Source organism: Gopherus flavomarginatus, chromosome 9, assembly GCF_025201925.1.
Source record: "Gopherus flavomarginatus isolate rGopFla2 chromosome 9, rGopFla2.mat.asm, whole genome shotgun sequence".
Lineage (NCBI taxonomy): Eukaryota > Metazoa > Chordata > Testudines > Testudinidae > Gopherus > Gopherus flavomarginatus.
The window spans coordinates 24262701-24277135 of NC_066625.1; the positions used below are offsets into that span (position 1 = coordinate 24262701).

At 41.7% G+C, this 14435-nt stretch overlaps 1 protein-coding gene across 1 annotated transcript in view; it reads left to right on the top strand.

The window, feature by feature from the left end:
- Window positions 1-639: 639 nt before the first annotated feature.
- GRIN2A (glutamate ionotropic receptor NMDA type subunit 2A) overlaps window positions 640-14435 on the top strand; it is a 284374-nt gene continuing 270578 nt past the window's right edge. The window contains exons 1-3 of the mRNA XM_050966516.1: window positions 640-688; window positions 1508-1700; window positions 3164-3586. Of these exons, the coding sequence (XP_050822473.1) occupies window positions 3182-3586 (405 nt within the window). The 5' untranslated portion in view covers window positions 640-688; window positions 1508-1700; window positions 3164-3181. The remainder of the gene's footprint in view (window positions 689-1507; window positions 1701-3163; window positions 3587-14435) is intronic.

Here is a 14435-nt window from a genome sequence, read left to right on the forward strand (position 1 = left end):
AGATACCATATCTATATTTCAAAGTTAAAGAACTTAGACCTTAGATATTTCTCAATTCAGCTTCCAATCACCCTCCTCCTCCCCTCTGGTTTTTGAATGGAGGGGAGTTGTAGAGAGAGGTCCCTGTCTCGGATTGCTGGAAAGCTTTGCTGCTTGCAGCCTGTGTTACTACAGAATCAGTGCATGCAGCTCTGAACCTGACTGCAGCTCCCTGCTTTTCCTCATGTGCAGGACAGTGTAACACACTCTCCCGGAAGGAGGAGAGGGGAAAAGCGAGAGAACCTGCTTTGTAGAATGCACTGTAATTTTCTACCACACTTTAAGGATGTAATGCTGACAATCTGCTCAGTTTTTAAGAAGCTGGGAGGAATTTTGAGGCTGCTGTCCAGTAGAATTGCTGCAGCAACCCATACAACTGCCTTTCTTTTTTTTTTTAAAGAGATGATGCTGAACGTTTTTTGCCAAGGGTAAAAAGCAAATCTCAGTTGCGAGTGGCTTTCTTAAAACTTGATCATGGGGGATTGTAAGCGATAAAAAGCTGCTGGGTTTCTGTTTACTGCAGTGAAAACAAGTTGTAGGATGAAATCCAGGGATTAAAAGACCCATTTTCCACTTCGTTGTTTGCAAAGGAATCCACTGAAATGACTTTGAGGATCTTAAGCTTGGAACGATGTGGCGGGAGAATGCAGTAAGTATTTCCCTTTCTGAGTACATGGTTTGTAGTTGCAGATGGGCTCTTAGCTATGGAATGACACACATGTAAAATGTTGCAGTCTCTCTCCGTCTTTAAAGCCTCGGTTTTCCTTGGTAGTCAACACTTATGAAGCTTATCGTAAATGTTGCTTTTTTATTTGCAAACATGCCATCATCCTAAATGTAGCTATGGATACTTTAAGAAGTATCTTTATTTTTTTTCTAGAAATATTGAGCACTAAATCAAAGCCAACGGAGCTTTTCCTGGGGGAATTTGCGATTCTGTGTCTCTCTGGTTGTTTATGATGATCTGAGAAGCAGTCTGCTCTTTATCAAGATAAAAAAAGAACCATTTCCCATATTGATTCAGCTGTTCCCTCCGCCCCTGTTATGCTTGTTTTGAACCTGTCAAGAAAACTCCTGTCCTTGATCTTGTGAATTAGTTTAGCATCCAGCTATCCACTCCCGGTTAGGTGTCTCACTCCCTCGGGGCTCAAAGCCAGACCCTGCCAGAGGAGGCAATAGACGGTTACTAGCACAAAATATTTCCAACCTCCATGGGTGGGAGGGGGAAGGACTTCCAGGGAAGATTGGCAGCCCTGTCACTTCTGTTGAGGGAGATCTTCTCGCATCTATTTTTACTTAAAGGGAATGGGGGGGGGGGACAACAACTTTCTCAGCCTGTCACTTTGTTCACCGTGCTTGTTTCATGTGCACATCAGAGTCGGGAAGACGTTGCAATCGGACTTTCAGGCTGACTAATGTTCTTCATCTGTCTCCTCTCCCCCCCGCTCCCTTAACTCTTCCCCTTCAGCCCCCTTTCGCATCTCTTTCTGCTTGGGTAGCTGCCTCCCTTGGATGCGATGCGGAAAGCAAGCTGCAGCGAGCCTCCTGTATTTGGGCCGAGGGATGGAAGCAACCCCGGCCTCTTGGTGTTGAGGCTTACAAAGAAATGCCAAACTTCGCCGCGTGCCAAATAGCAGCAACTACATTTTCTGGCATCCTCGGTAGGTTGCAAAGTTTGTGTCCCGGCAGTGCGCCGTGCGGCCAGCAAGCGGCGCTACTGCTCTGCGCTTGGAATGGAAAGGGGGGATTCTGGCGCTGCTGTCATACGCACGAGGAGGTCCTTTGCAGGATTTCACATCCCGTTTGGAGGGGGTGGGGGGAAGAGGTGCGTGTGCCTACAGATGAATTGGTGCAATTAATGCTTTCCAGTGCAGTCTCGTTTGTTAAGGAAACCATGATTCCAAGGGTGGGGGAGAGCAGCTTCTTTCCCGAGTCTGAGAGAAGATGAAGCAGCTTCACATCTGCAGGGGTTTGGGTTAATTTATTTATAAACCTTTCTTCGCTGCCTCTGCTGCTGCAGTCATCAGAACAACCTGGCATGCAGCACAATAGCTTGGGAAGCACAGTGCAGCTGAGCTGCGATTCAATGGTGTCAGAAATTCCCACCCCCAGAGAGACTCCTGGTCCTGTTGTTCAGCAGCAGATGATGCTGATGGATACTGACTGACGATGGGGACATTATGGTTAGCGGGGTGAGAAGGGAGATCAGGAAAAGACAGCCCCCTGATTGGACAGCCCTGCTAGTATGTTCTGCATGACGCTTCCCAGCAAGCCTGGTGTGTGTTGCAGAGGGACTCCCCTCCTGAGGCCAGCAAAGGGGTCTGGAAATCCCTGGGAACATGGTGGCAAAAGGACACATTGTGCTTGGCTGTCTCGGATCACCCTCCCTGTCCATGGTTCATCTCCCTCTCCCTCTTCAGCCCCCTAAAGAGCCAATGGGGGGGCCAGAGCAAATCAATGCACTGATACTCATTTATTGAACATGCTGTCCCCCAACACCAGTGACAACTTGCTCGCTGAGATCCCCAGTTCAGAGATGCTAAAGTGACTGTAGAGTAGGGGAAGGAGAGAGAGAGAGAAATAGGTTAGAATAATCTGTGTCTGAATCTGTTCCAGACATGCAGTAGTTATGCATGAGCAGCAGCCATCTGAGAGATTTAAAAATAAAATTACATTTCTGGGGTCCTGCAAGATGGGTGGGGTTCAGGGGTGTGGGGTTCTAGTGCCTTTCTGGGCTAATTTTATGGGAAAAGCGCATCTCCCTTTTAGGCTGTCACCAGATTTCAAAATACAAGTTCCTGGTTAAAAAAAAGAAAAAAATCCCCCCATGCTAATTAGTTCACTCATTTAATTTTAACTAGATCAGAAACATTAAATGGTGCCTTTCCCCAGAACTCGCGCTGCATTTTTTCTAGTTTGCTGTAGACAATTCATAACACTGTCACTGGGGAGCTAATTTCATGGGATAGTTAAAATGATGTCAGACTATAGGGCTAAGGTGAAGAGCCATTGGAGGAAGCTATTAAGGATGCATTCTATGCAGATATTTTGCATCAAAAGCCTAGTGAGGGACTACATGGCGTATTTTGCTCTTTTTTCTCATGCAATGTGATCACTTCTACAGGGGATAAAGCTGGCAAAGATGGGGAAAATTGGCTATGCTCTCCTGGTACTCCAAGCTCTTCTGGCGCAATTGGATCTTGTTCCTGGAGCAGAGAAAAGTTATCCCATACTCAACATTGCAGTTATCCTGGGGAGGACCAAGTATATCACAGAGCGAGACATCCGAGCTCTCTGGAGCAGGGAAATGTCAGCAGACCTGACCATTGATGTCAATGTAGTGACCCTTTTGGTGAACCAGACTGACCCTAAAAGCATTATAACGCATGTTTGTGACTTAATGTCAGGCACCAAGATCCATGGGGTAATTTTTGGAGATGATACTGATCAGGAGGCGATCGCTCAGATTTTGGATTTTATTTCATCTCAGACTTTTATTCCAATTCTGGGAATTCATGGTGGCTCCTCCATGATCATGGCAGATAAGGTAGGACATTTTAAAAAATTATTTAAAGCTTTTGTTGCACCAGTATAACTTCATCATGCATACTAACTTCAGAACATGTGCACTGCAAGCAGCTCAAAAGAGGATGCCTATAACAGCCTATATTCTGATCTTTAAAAGGAAAATTATCATGAAGCTTCCTACTGAAGTACCACTCAATATCCTGAAAAGATTTTGAGGGAGGGGGGTTCAAGTCTGTAATTTGTTTGTTTACATAAGGAACATTCTTACCGACAGTTTAGTTACAACCAAGCTGGATTCTGATCAACCTAGGAATGCTATGTACAGTTGATGACCCCAAAGATAGATGGCTTATTGAACCTAATTATGAGAATACAATGTTTTGTCCTGTTTTACATCATGAAGGAAAGGTATAACATTATTGGCAGACACTAGAAACACAAGGTGCCACACTAGGAAAGATCACATATGATGCACTTGATGAGGATAGTGCTAGTAGAGGACTTAGAGGTTTTTGATAAGTGTACAGATATTCAGGTTAGATTTGATTCCCCCCCCCCCGCGCCATTAATAGCTTAACGTGGGTGACATCAGTCTCATATGAAGAACCACCCTTGATTTTTATTTAGTTACAGTGATTCAGCGAGAACCTGTGTTACAATTAATTAGACTCCCATGTGGTAAACATGAGGTTATGATGTGCAGGTGGTTTTGTCTATGAACTCTTAAGATAATGCAAACTGTTTTTGTTTTTTTTTTAGGAAAATGTTTTTCCATATAATCCATCCTCAGGTTATGAAATAATAGAACAGTGACTAATACACCCAGCACACATTCTTTACTCCAGGTGGCAGAAGCCTAGCAAACTCCTACTCTATAGAACACAATCTTGTCTGGTGTTCAGCGCTCAAACTCCTAGGAGCTGAGGGTGCTCAGCACCTGGAAGGATCATGCCCTTTACTGTGACCAGTTCCACTGTTACCCCATCATTCAGCCAACAAATGCTAAGAAACAATCGGCTGATGCTGAAAAGCCCATACCCCAGCCTTGGCTGTCACTTATGTAAAGAGATGAGGATTATTCAACACAACACTTGCTGAGTAGAAAGTCATTTATTAGCTTTTCAGGAAATATTTTTTCAGCACATCATACCCTAAAACCATTATTAAGGGCAAAATATTACTAAGAAATGAGGAATGATTATGATTCAGCTGTAAACAGCTTTTCTGTAGCACTAAAACAAGGCAGGTGCGGGGACTGTCAAATATTGGGTAGTAATTCACACAGATTCAGAGAAATATTGAAAATAATTATTTAAAGTGGCCCAGATATATTTTTAACAGTGAAGAACAGAAGAGATGAGATTATTTATGATCTTTGAAGAAGGAATCAGGAATCATTCCTGACTTAGACACAGTGGCATTTCACTCTTTTTACTAACTGGTGGGACTAAAGATGTTCTTTCAGTCACAGTATTCTGAGTGACCTTTATCGTTACAACTGACACTGTTGTATAATGGTTCAGTTAATAAATGTTTGAATTGTAGTGGAAATTCTATAGGAGGGCCTTATCTCCACGTGAATAACCACAGAGTTCATTATGATTGATATTACTACCTTAAATACTAAAGGGAGATATACTGGCTAGGTCATGGGGACTATTACATTGGGAGCTATTGAACTATCCTTAAGGTTATAAAATCTTTATAAAACTGATTCATATAATATATAAATAGATGAGCTGAAGTTGTTATGTTAGTCAAAAACTTGCATCTGAGAATCCCACTTGCCACAAATTATAAAAAACTAGAGATGGGGGTGAGAACTCAGTAGTTAATCTTATCCATGCCTCCAGTGACTGATTCAGGGTCTCTAACTTACATACATACACGTATATGTGTAATATAGAGTCAACTAGAATGTAAAATAAATACACATTAATTTAGATCACTAAAACAGAGGTATTTCAGTAGTATGTTAATCCTGTAATTTACTATTTGTATTTCTGCTTTGACATCTGTATTTTAGTGGTTATTCCTACTTGACATTTAAAAATGCTTGCTTTCAGGTGAAACTTAATTTTCAAGATCTCCGCTTGGGAGAAAAATAGTTCTGTGCAGTTGTTTAAACAAATCAATGGAACCTTCTTAAAGTAGTTAGCCAGCGAAACAAAGCCTTTGCATACAGATAACCATAAATTGCCTTAATCTTAGATTGGCTTTTGGCGTGTACTTAATATGTTTCAAAGCTGGGCTTTGGACATTGACAGAAATAATATTTATGTATTTGGCTTTTAAATCTCCTTTTGGGACATAAATTACTGTGTAGCATAGGTGAAATTCACTACATTGTTGAAGAAGAATGAAAGGGCTGGAAATGTGAAACCTGCTTCCCAAACCAATGCCAGGATTTGGGGCTGAAACCCAAACTACCTAATGATGACTATTGTAGTTTATGGAACTGAATTAGCATCCAGGGTCTATGCCCTTTTGTCCTGTGATATTGGAGGTCACTGAGTGCATAAATGACAGTTTTCTTGTCCCATCTCCTACCCCACTACTGCTCTCTGCACTAGCCTAGGGTGAGTCGGCACTTTCTCTAGAGCACTGGGTATCACAGTGTGGCCATTCAGTTCCTGGATCCTTTCTGTGTGACCCTAATGCAAGACCTCAGTGCTTCAGAGAGCCTTATGCTAGTCTTCTAATGCTACTGGTGACTTTCACTTGCAGATGTGCATATATTCTTAATTCTCAAGCATTTCAGCCAAGTTATTCAGTGAACCATAAAGGCACAAAAGGAGCCCATTAACTCAGTGGTTTCAATATTAAGTATTATTTACAAGATGCTTAAGTGCATCAACATGAATTGAACATTAGACCTCTGAAAAGCATAACCTTTTGTTGTTTTGGTAACGATCCTGCAACCCCTAAGATTTCAATGGGACGGCTTGTACGAGTAAGGATTGCAGGCTTGTGCCATACTTTATATTGCCAATACTTCCTAAATGTGTTCATTCAAATATATTTGAAGCTCAGAGTCACTCCTTTAACTTTCCCACTAGGATTTGCCATAGATAGCCTGTGTTACATTACAGGCTGATCTGTGATTTTTTGCAGTAGCGAGTCTCTGACCTTTGAGTTTCCTTGTTTGGAAATAGACAGTAGGAATGTCTATTATATGTACCATATTTACAATCACATGGCCATGTTGGGTTTAATTTTGCAAAATCATAAGCTTTCTGTACTAGTTTCTTGGACAGTTTAAAAACAGAACCAACCCTCCCTCCCATAAACTATAAGAGCATTAATTAGCAGGTGTCCTCAGTAAACTGTTTGTTTTATATTGACATACCTCTAAAAAACTCAGTACAGACTTTTCTAGTCCTGCTGCTCATTAGAAACTTTTAATAATATACATACACATTTTCTAAGAGGCATTTCCTGTACTGGAATTACTGACAGCCCTAAAGATATGTGGCATATTCCAGGGGGATTATTGCTAGGAAGTGGTACTACTTGAAATAGCTCTGGGAATGTTGAGCTAAGGAGTTTAACCCCTAAAAAAGAAAATTAAGCATTAATGTATAATTATTGGCTGGCTTTTTGAAAGCACTTTACATTGATAAATTACATTAATATAAGGTAGATTTCTTTTTCTCTAGTTCTGTGACGTCTGTTGTACATTAGAACATTTAAAAGCAGCTTGATATTCCTTTTAAAATGAACATTCCTATTGTATTACTACATGAGGAGTTGAAAGTATTAATATAAGGTGAATTTATAAATATTTTCCATTACTTTGTGGAGGTTTTCTTTAGGTGTTCCAATGGATTATTTGTCCTCATATTTGAAAACTTGATATCATTTTAATGCTTTTATTATCCATCACCAGTATTTCATGATGTATATATTGTCTGTGATCTTTTCTCAGTGAGATAAAAAACAATATTTTGTGCAGCATTATACAAAACGTGGAATCACAGGCAGAATGATACTTCCGTGTTTGCATAGTCCCTTGAAAAATCAATGGGAATAACCATGTGTTAAGGACTATTTGTGTGTTTGGGCTTATAGTCTGAAGTATTTTCTTTATTTCCCTATGCATCATATTAGCATTAAATGGTTCTAATTATGCTGTAAATGCCACATCTCATTGAAGTGAATAGTGAGATCACAAAATTTCTGCTGTTGTTGTTTGGGTGGAGACAGAGCTCTGTAAGATTGAGTTAACTAGGACACAGTATACGGTTTCTATTATTCTTGCTGTATCTTCGCAATAAAAAAAATAGACTTTTAAAAAGCCAAAGCTTAGTATCTGTGCGACTCTGCATGAGTTAGCAGATCGAGGAAGAACCCTCAATTCATGAGATGTGCATCTTTCACTCTCCTGTCTAATTACAGAGACAAGGTGGGTGAGGTAATATCTTTTACTGAACAAACTTCTGTTTGGTGAAAGAGACAAGCTTTTAAGCTGCATAGAAATCTTCTTCATGTCTATGTAAGCTCAGAAGATTGCCTCTCTCATAATAGAAATTGGTCCAGTAAAAACTATGACCTGACCCACCTTGCCTCTCTAATATTCTGGGGCCAACATGGCTACAACAACACTGCATACATATCTCCTGTCAAATGTTAAGTTGGCTTTTTTCTAGGATTTGGCTGCTTATTTCCAAGGAAGCTAAAATTTTCCTCATGAAGATTTTTCTCACCAGAAGTCGCTCTACCAGTCAAGCTGGGTTGGGGTGGAGGAAGGGAATGTTAACTTTTCCCAACGTATGGGGGTACAAAGGATTGCCCAGCAAAAGAGCAGCACTGCAAGCTGACACATGCTGTCCGGCCAACATGCGGGAGTTGACGGAGGACAAAATTGGTTTCATTTTTTTGACTGGAGGGGAGGATCAGCTTCCAGAAGTTTGGGAATTGCCATCTATGTGATCTCATGCGCCTCAGTAAGATTATTTACATTCAGTATCACTTTTGAACGTTTGCTTGATTTCAATGTAGCTGTGGTTAGGACTAAATTCATATGGACATAGATTTGTCTGGTCTATGTTTGAGGCTACTACATTAGAGCCTAAGGATCATGATCCTGCAAGCTGTGCTCATCTACATGAATGGGGAATTATGCCTAAATAGGGCCCCAATCTTTCAGTGTAGGAACAATGTAATTTCTCTCTTAAAATGCCATTTACATTTACTTCAACCTGTCATTTCTTACTGTGTGTTTGAATAGAAATTGGTAAGTGCATCTGGTGATGAGTTCAGCCAAACATTTAAACTATTAATAAACTGTTTCGTAATCACTGCTGCACACGGTCCAGAAGTACAAAAGACACAACATTCACACTCAAGCAATCCAAGTCATTTTAAATTTTAACTTGATGGAAGCCCAGACTGCAAAACTAGAACACCAGACCTTCAGTTTGGCATTTAATCTCCTGCCTGCAAACATTCCCAGTAACTTTGGAGAGCTCTCTTTTTAAATACCTCTTGGAGGAAACCATGTTGGTTTTATATTTAATAACCTATAACATAGTAATAGGACTTCTATAGAGTACTTTTAGCAATTACTTCATATATGCGGAACACTCACTCTTAGAAACTTACACAGTGAGCTGAACAGAAGGGAGATCCATATTGTATCTGTCAAAAATGTTTTCAGTTTGCACTATTTCTCATCCATTAATTGCACATGAGAACATGTTTACTTTAATTTGAACGGACAATTTGATAGTTTTTTATTTTTGCTACCCAGCTGACCAAGCTTAATGAACAAGCAGACTCACTTTATGAATTTTCTTGTTTTGTTTTCTGATATGATTGTAATACAGGTGATGGCTTTGGACTGGCTTGAGGGGAGACCTGGGAATGGCTGTTTTGGTGGAAGTACCCCATAGGCTAACTTGAAGAAAATAAGAACCTTTGAGGGCCACATTTATTCCCGTTTCTATGTTAGAACTCTAGGAGTTAAAATCTGTGATCATCTGGGCCCAGCTTTGTGTTGTCTTTTCCTGAAGCTACCAAGTAATGTGGATTTTATCTGAAGGAGCCCAGCCTACTCAGTTTGGGTTGTTTCCAAACCATCTGTCACACTATTGTTTTTATCAGTCCTTGGGAGTCTTCTTGATTCTTTCATCTGTCTCCCGCCCGCCACTTTTTTTAAAGGAACATCATCACTGTCTTTTTCAATTAGCTGTAATGTTTGTAGAGGGGGAAAATCTGTGCTTAAGATTTTGAGGTGCAGAAATTTACAGTCGGTTTATAAAAATTAAAATGCTTGAATTCTGGTTTTTGTGTTGCCGCGCTCAAATTACACGAACCTCATCCCATTTTTCCAGTGTGGAGTGAGAGCCATTCTAAATCTAATAGGGGAAAACCTGACTGCAAATCTCATGTCCTCAGATATGTGATATTTTTTATCTTATCATTGGGGCTTCCTACCAATTTCAATGAGACAGATGCTTTTTTCTTCTCCCTTGTGTAAATTTACACCTGAGTTAGCATGCGGCTTCTCCTGTCTAGCAATATGTGGGATCTGGGGCCGGGGGCAGGGTAGAGAGGGAAAGATACAAGGGAACCGAGTAGTGAGTGAGATAAAAGGGGTAGAGAAAATATAAGGTAAAATAAGAATAAATAAGAGCAAAGGTACTCCGCTGTCCTGTCCAGATGCACATTATTGCTGCTGGACATTAGCTAGCTAATTTGTCTGGGGCTTTTAGCCCATCTGTTCCTTAATCCTGGCCACAATTTTCCCCTCTCTCTCTCACATGTACATGACAAGGGTCAAAGTGATTAAACTGAAGAAGCTTGAGTACTCAGTGAGAATAGGAGTTCTATGGCAGAGCAGAAAAGCAGAGTCGGAGGAGAAACTATCCCTGTGTAAGTCACTGGATGGACAACTAAGAATGTGAGGACTAGCTAGATGGGATGAGGTGGACTCTGCATAAGACCACATACTTGACAATACATTTGAAACAAGTAATAAAAGCAAATTGTCTCTTTCCAAGGCCCTGATTATCGTATTTGTCTGAACAGTGAGTGAATCTTCCAACTTCCCTGAAGCAACTATTCATAAAAATATAATTAACTACTAACAACAAAACAATATCCTGGTGGTATTCAGCATATCCCAGATCATAAACTGGTCCTAAATCTCCTTTCTATTAATGAGTACATGGCAATTAAACATTAAATTTGGTGACAAGTTCAGGGAGAGGACAGCTTTTAGCAAACTCACATCTGGAAAATGACAAATTAAAAAGAAAACCCATTGAGCTATAGTGTACAGAAATGTATAGTTCCAGGGAGCGTCTTTCTTGCTGCCACTCCATGGTTGCTGGGAGGCAGTGGGGGAGTAAAAGTGTCATGGAGACAGCTACCTAAAAGATGTTAATGTTTATGTGTGAACCTTCAAAATCACTTTTGTTTTGCATATTTTCAAAGAATTTTTTTATATTAAAATTTTCACAAATTTATATAATTTTTTGTTACAGAAATTAGTTTGTTTTGTCATATCTCTATTTGTCAGTCTGTCTTTTCCTTTTCCTTTTCTTTTCACCACTGAAAAAGGGAAGGGAAAATGAAGGCAGAAAATAGATTTTTTTCTTTTTTCAAAGGAGCCTAAAGAAGTTGTTTGCTCTACTCTGACTGGAATTATATGGGAGGTAAGGGCCCTAAACTAAGCTCCCAGACTGTTCTTTTGGAAGTGTTTTACAGATTTCCTTTGAGAATGAGGACAGATAGGACAGATCTAGAGTGTTCGCTTTGTGTAACATGTTCACCCACAGGTGATAGGGTGTTTTTGTCTTTTATCATTTTCCATCCCGAAGGAAGTCTTTCCTGAATCCCCACTTCTGGCCTTCATACAATTCCCCCAACCTCTCCAAGCTCATCAAAAGAAAGCTCCCCCAGCTGAGGACACATCAACTCAAAGTAGCACCAGACTCTGCCAGAACAGCAGATGCAGTGGACATGTCTGCAGGTTTCGCGGTGATCAACACCCACCACAACACACCTTTCAAGATCCACAGATCCTACACATGCCTATCATAACATGAGGTGTACCTCATCCTGTGCGCTAAATATAGGGTTGCCAACTTTCTAATTGCACAAAACTGACTACCCTAGCTCCACCTCTTCCCCCAAAACCCTCTTCCTTCCCCTTCCCTGAGGCTGCCTCCCCCTGCTCTCTACATTCCCTCTCCTTCAGTGGCTCGCTCTCCTCCACCCTCACTCACTTTCACTGGGCTGGGGCAGGGGGTTGGGGTGTGGAAGGGGGTGAAGGCTCTAAATGGCTCTGGGTTGGGGCCAGAAATGAGGGGTTCAGGGTGCAGGAGGGGGCTCTGGGCTGGGTCAGGGAATTGGGGTGTGGGAGGGGATGAGGGCACCAGTTGGGGTGCGGGTTCTGGGGTAGAACTGGAGATGAGACATTTGGGCTGCTTTCTGGGGGGTGGGGCCAAGGGGTTTGGGGTGCAGGAGGGGGCTGTGGGTTGAGGCAGGGGATTGGGGTGTAGGAGGGGGTATGAGCTCTGGGCTGGGGCTGCAGGCTCTGGGGTGGGGCTGAGGATGAGGAGTTTGGGGTGCAGGAGGAGGATCCAGGTCCAGGGGAGGGCTCAGGGCTGGGGCAGGGGTTTGGGACTCGGGGTTGGGGCGTGGGCTTATCTTGGGTGGCACCCAGTCAGTGGCGCAGCGGGGCTAAGGCAGGCTCCTGGCCAGTGGGAGAGCGGAGCCAGTGCTTGGGGCGGGGGCAGCATGCGGAGCCCTGTGGCTGCCCCCCGCCTAGGAGCCAGACCTGCTGGCCACTTCCAGGGTGCAGCGCAGTGCCAGGACAGGTACGGACTAGCCTGGCTTAGCCCTGCAGCACCAGTGACTGGACTTTTAAGGGCCCGGTCAGTGGTGTTGACTGAAACTGCCAGGGTCCCTTTTCAACCAGGCGGTCACCGGGCAACACTATAAATGCCCCAATTAGAATTATGTGGGTGAAATCAGACATTCACTGTGCTCTTGAATGAAATCACACAGGAGAGTGATAAAAGACAAAAACACTCTTTCACAAAGCGATTGCTCTTTCTCCATGTTGCCTGATCCCTTTTAAGGTTAATAATGTTTGGATTGATGGCCAATAGATCTGACTGTGATAAGGTTCTTGCTCCAGAATCAGGCTATGCAGAACTAAAACTATGAAGTTCAATATCTTGTGGGAAGCCTTATGGTGGAGGGCAATGACGCTCACACTGAGGGCAAAGTAAAGCCTTAGATATCTTTATTAGAATAATGAACAAAGCCAGAGAAGCTCCAGGCTACATCAAAAGATACAGTATTGGGGCTAGCTGTGGTTCCAGTCTTTGCATAAGCTCTTAGGTCTGCATACTCACACCCTTCCTTGAGGACCTGGTGGTAAGTGATTCCGATAGTCCAGGTTCCTCGCTGAGTTGCAGGATCAGATGGTAGAAAGTGCACAACAAAAGATGGAGAACTCCTTCCACCTGATTGTCTTATTATGATTGATTGCCACTGCCCAACTCACCATGCCCAGATCTAGCTTTCACCCACATAATGTTGAGATGTAGTTACCCTATAGGTTAACATATTGATATGAGCAAATGTCATCTTAGCTTATTATCATATTCGTCACCCCTTGCCCAACAGATCTTGTGGGGTTCACTTCCATGTCCTTATGGCAGCCATATACTGTTAAGTTCCAACTCCTGCCATTGAACAAGCTCCTTACTTCTCACAAAAATCTGTGGGGTAACTGTCAGGCCATTTATCTATGTCAAAGGTTACAGGCTTGTTAGACTTAACATAAAGTGGCATAAATATGGTCAACTTACTTAAGCCAAATGTCTTCCAGGATACAAGTCTGTAGATACTTTGTGTTATAGCTGAATACAATGAAAGCAGAGTTTAATAAAGACAAGGGAGTGAATATAATAAAGGCAAGCTGGCCCTGTGGGCTACAGACCTATCAGTCCTCATCCTCAGAGGAAACCTTTCAACAGCACTTTCAAAAGATATATCTGGGAGCTTAAATTCATTACTCTGCTAGACACCAAAAATCATGGACTGCAGAGAGACACTGGATTTATGTTTTATCTGTAGCCCACTAACCCCTTCTTTTGTCCTCTGACTGCAGAGGTATTAATGGGCTACTCTATGTTGAATGGTCCCATGCCATATGTGCTATCTACTTATGATAAACAATCTGATCCACCTTTCATTTTGATGTGATTCTGGGAGTTCCTTTCCTAGCCCTGAAGGAGAGCTCAGTGTGACTCGAAAATTTCTCTCTATCACCAGCAGACGTTGGTCCAACAGAAGTTATTACCTCACCCACCTTGTCTCTCTAATATCCTGGGACTGACGTGGCTATAGCTACACTGCATGCAACATTCATAATGCTTAGATATCCTTGTAGATGTTGTAGAGCAGAGTAGATGTGTGTCTATTACATTGGAAGGCATGTTGGGGAGAAAGTTTATTTTCTTTTACTCTAACTTTGTCATTTCTAATAGGGTCCCATTTCTATTGTGTCTTCTAGAGTGTTTTCTTTAATTTCTGCTTCAAGACAGTACATTTTACTTTGATTTCTTAGTATAAAGTTTTGACCAATTGCATTACCAGTTTATGTCTTCACATGACTAGAATTAACAATAAGAATATTTTCATTTTCACTGCATTGATTTTTGTCTAGTGGGAAGCCTGTGCACGTATAAAACCACCGTGAAATCCAAAAGAGCAAGGATTTTATAGTCACTTTCCAGCTCAACACAACTTACAATACAATTAAGAGAGACAGTTATAATTGGATTAAACAGAAAATAGAATTAAGGTAATCTATTTTAAGTGCACAACATTCCTATAATGAGTTG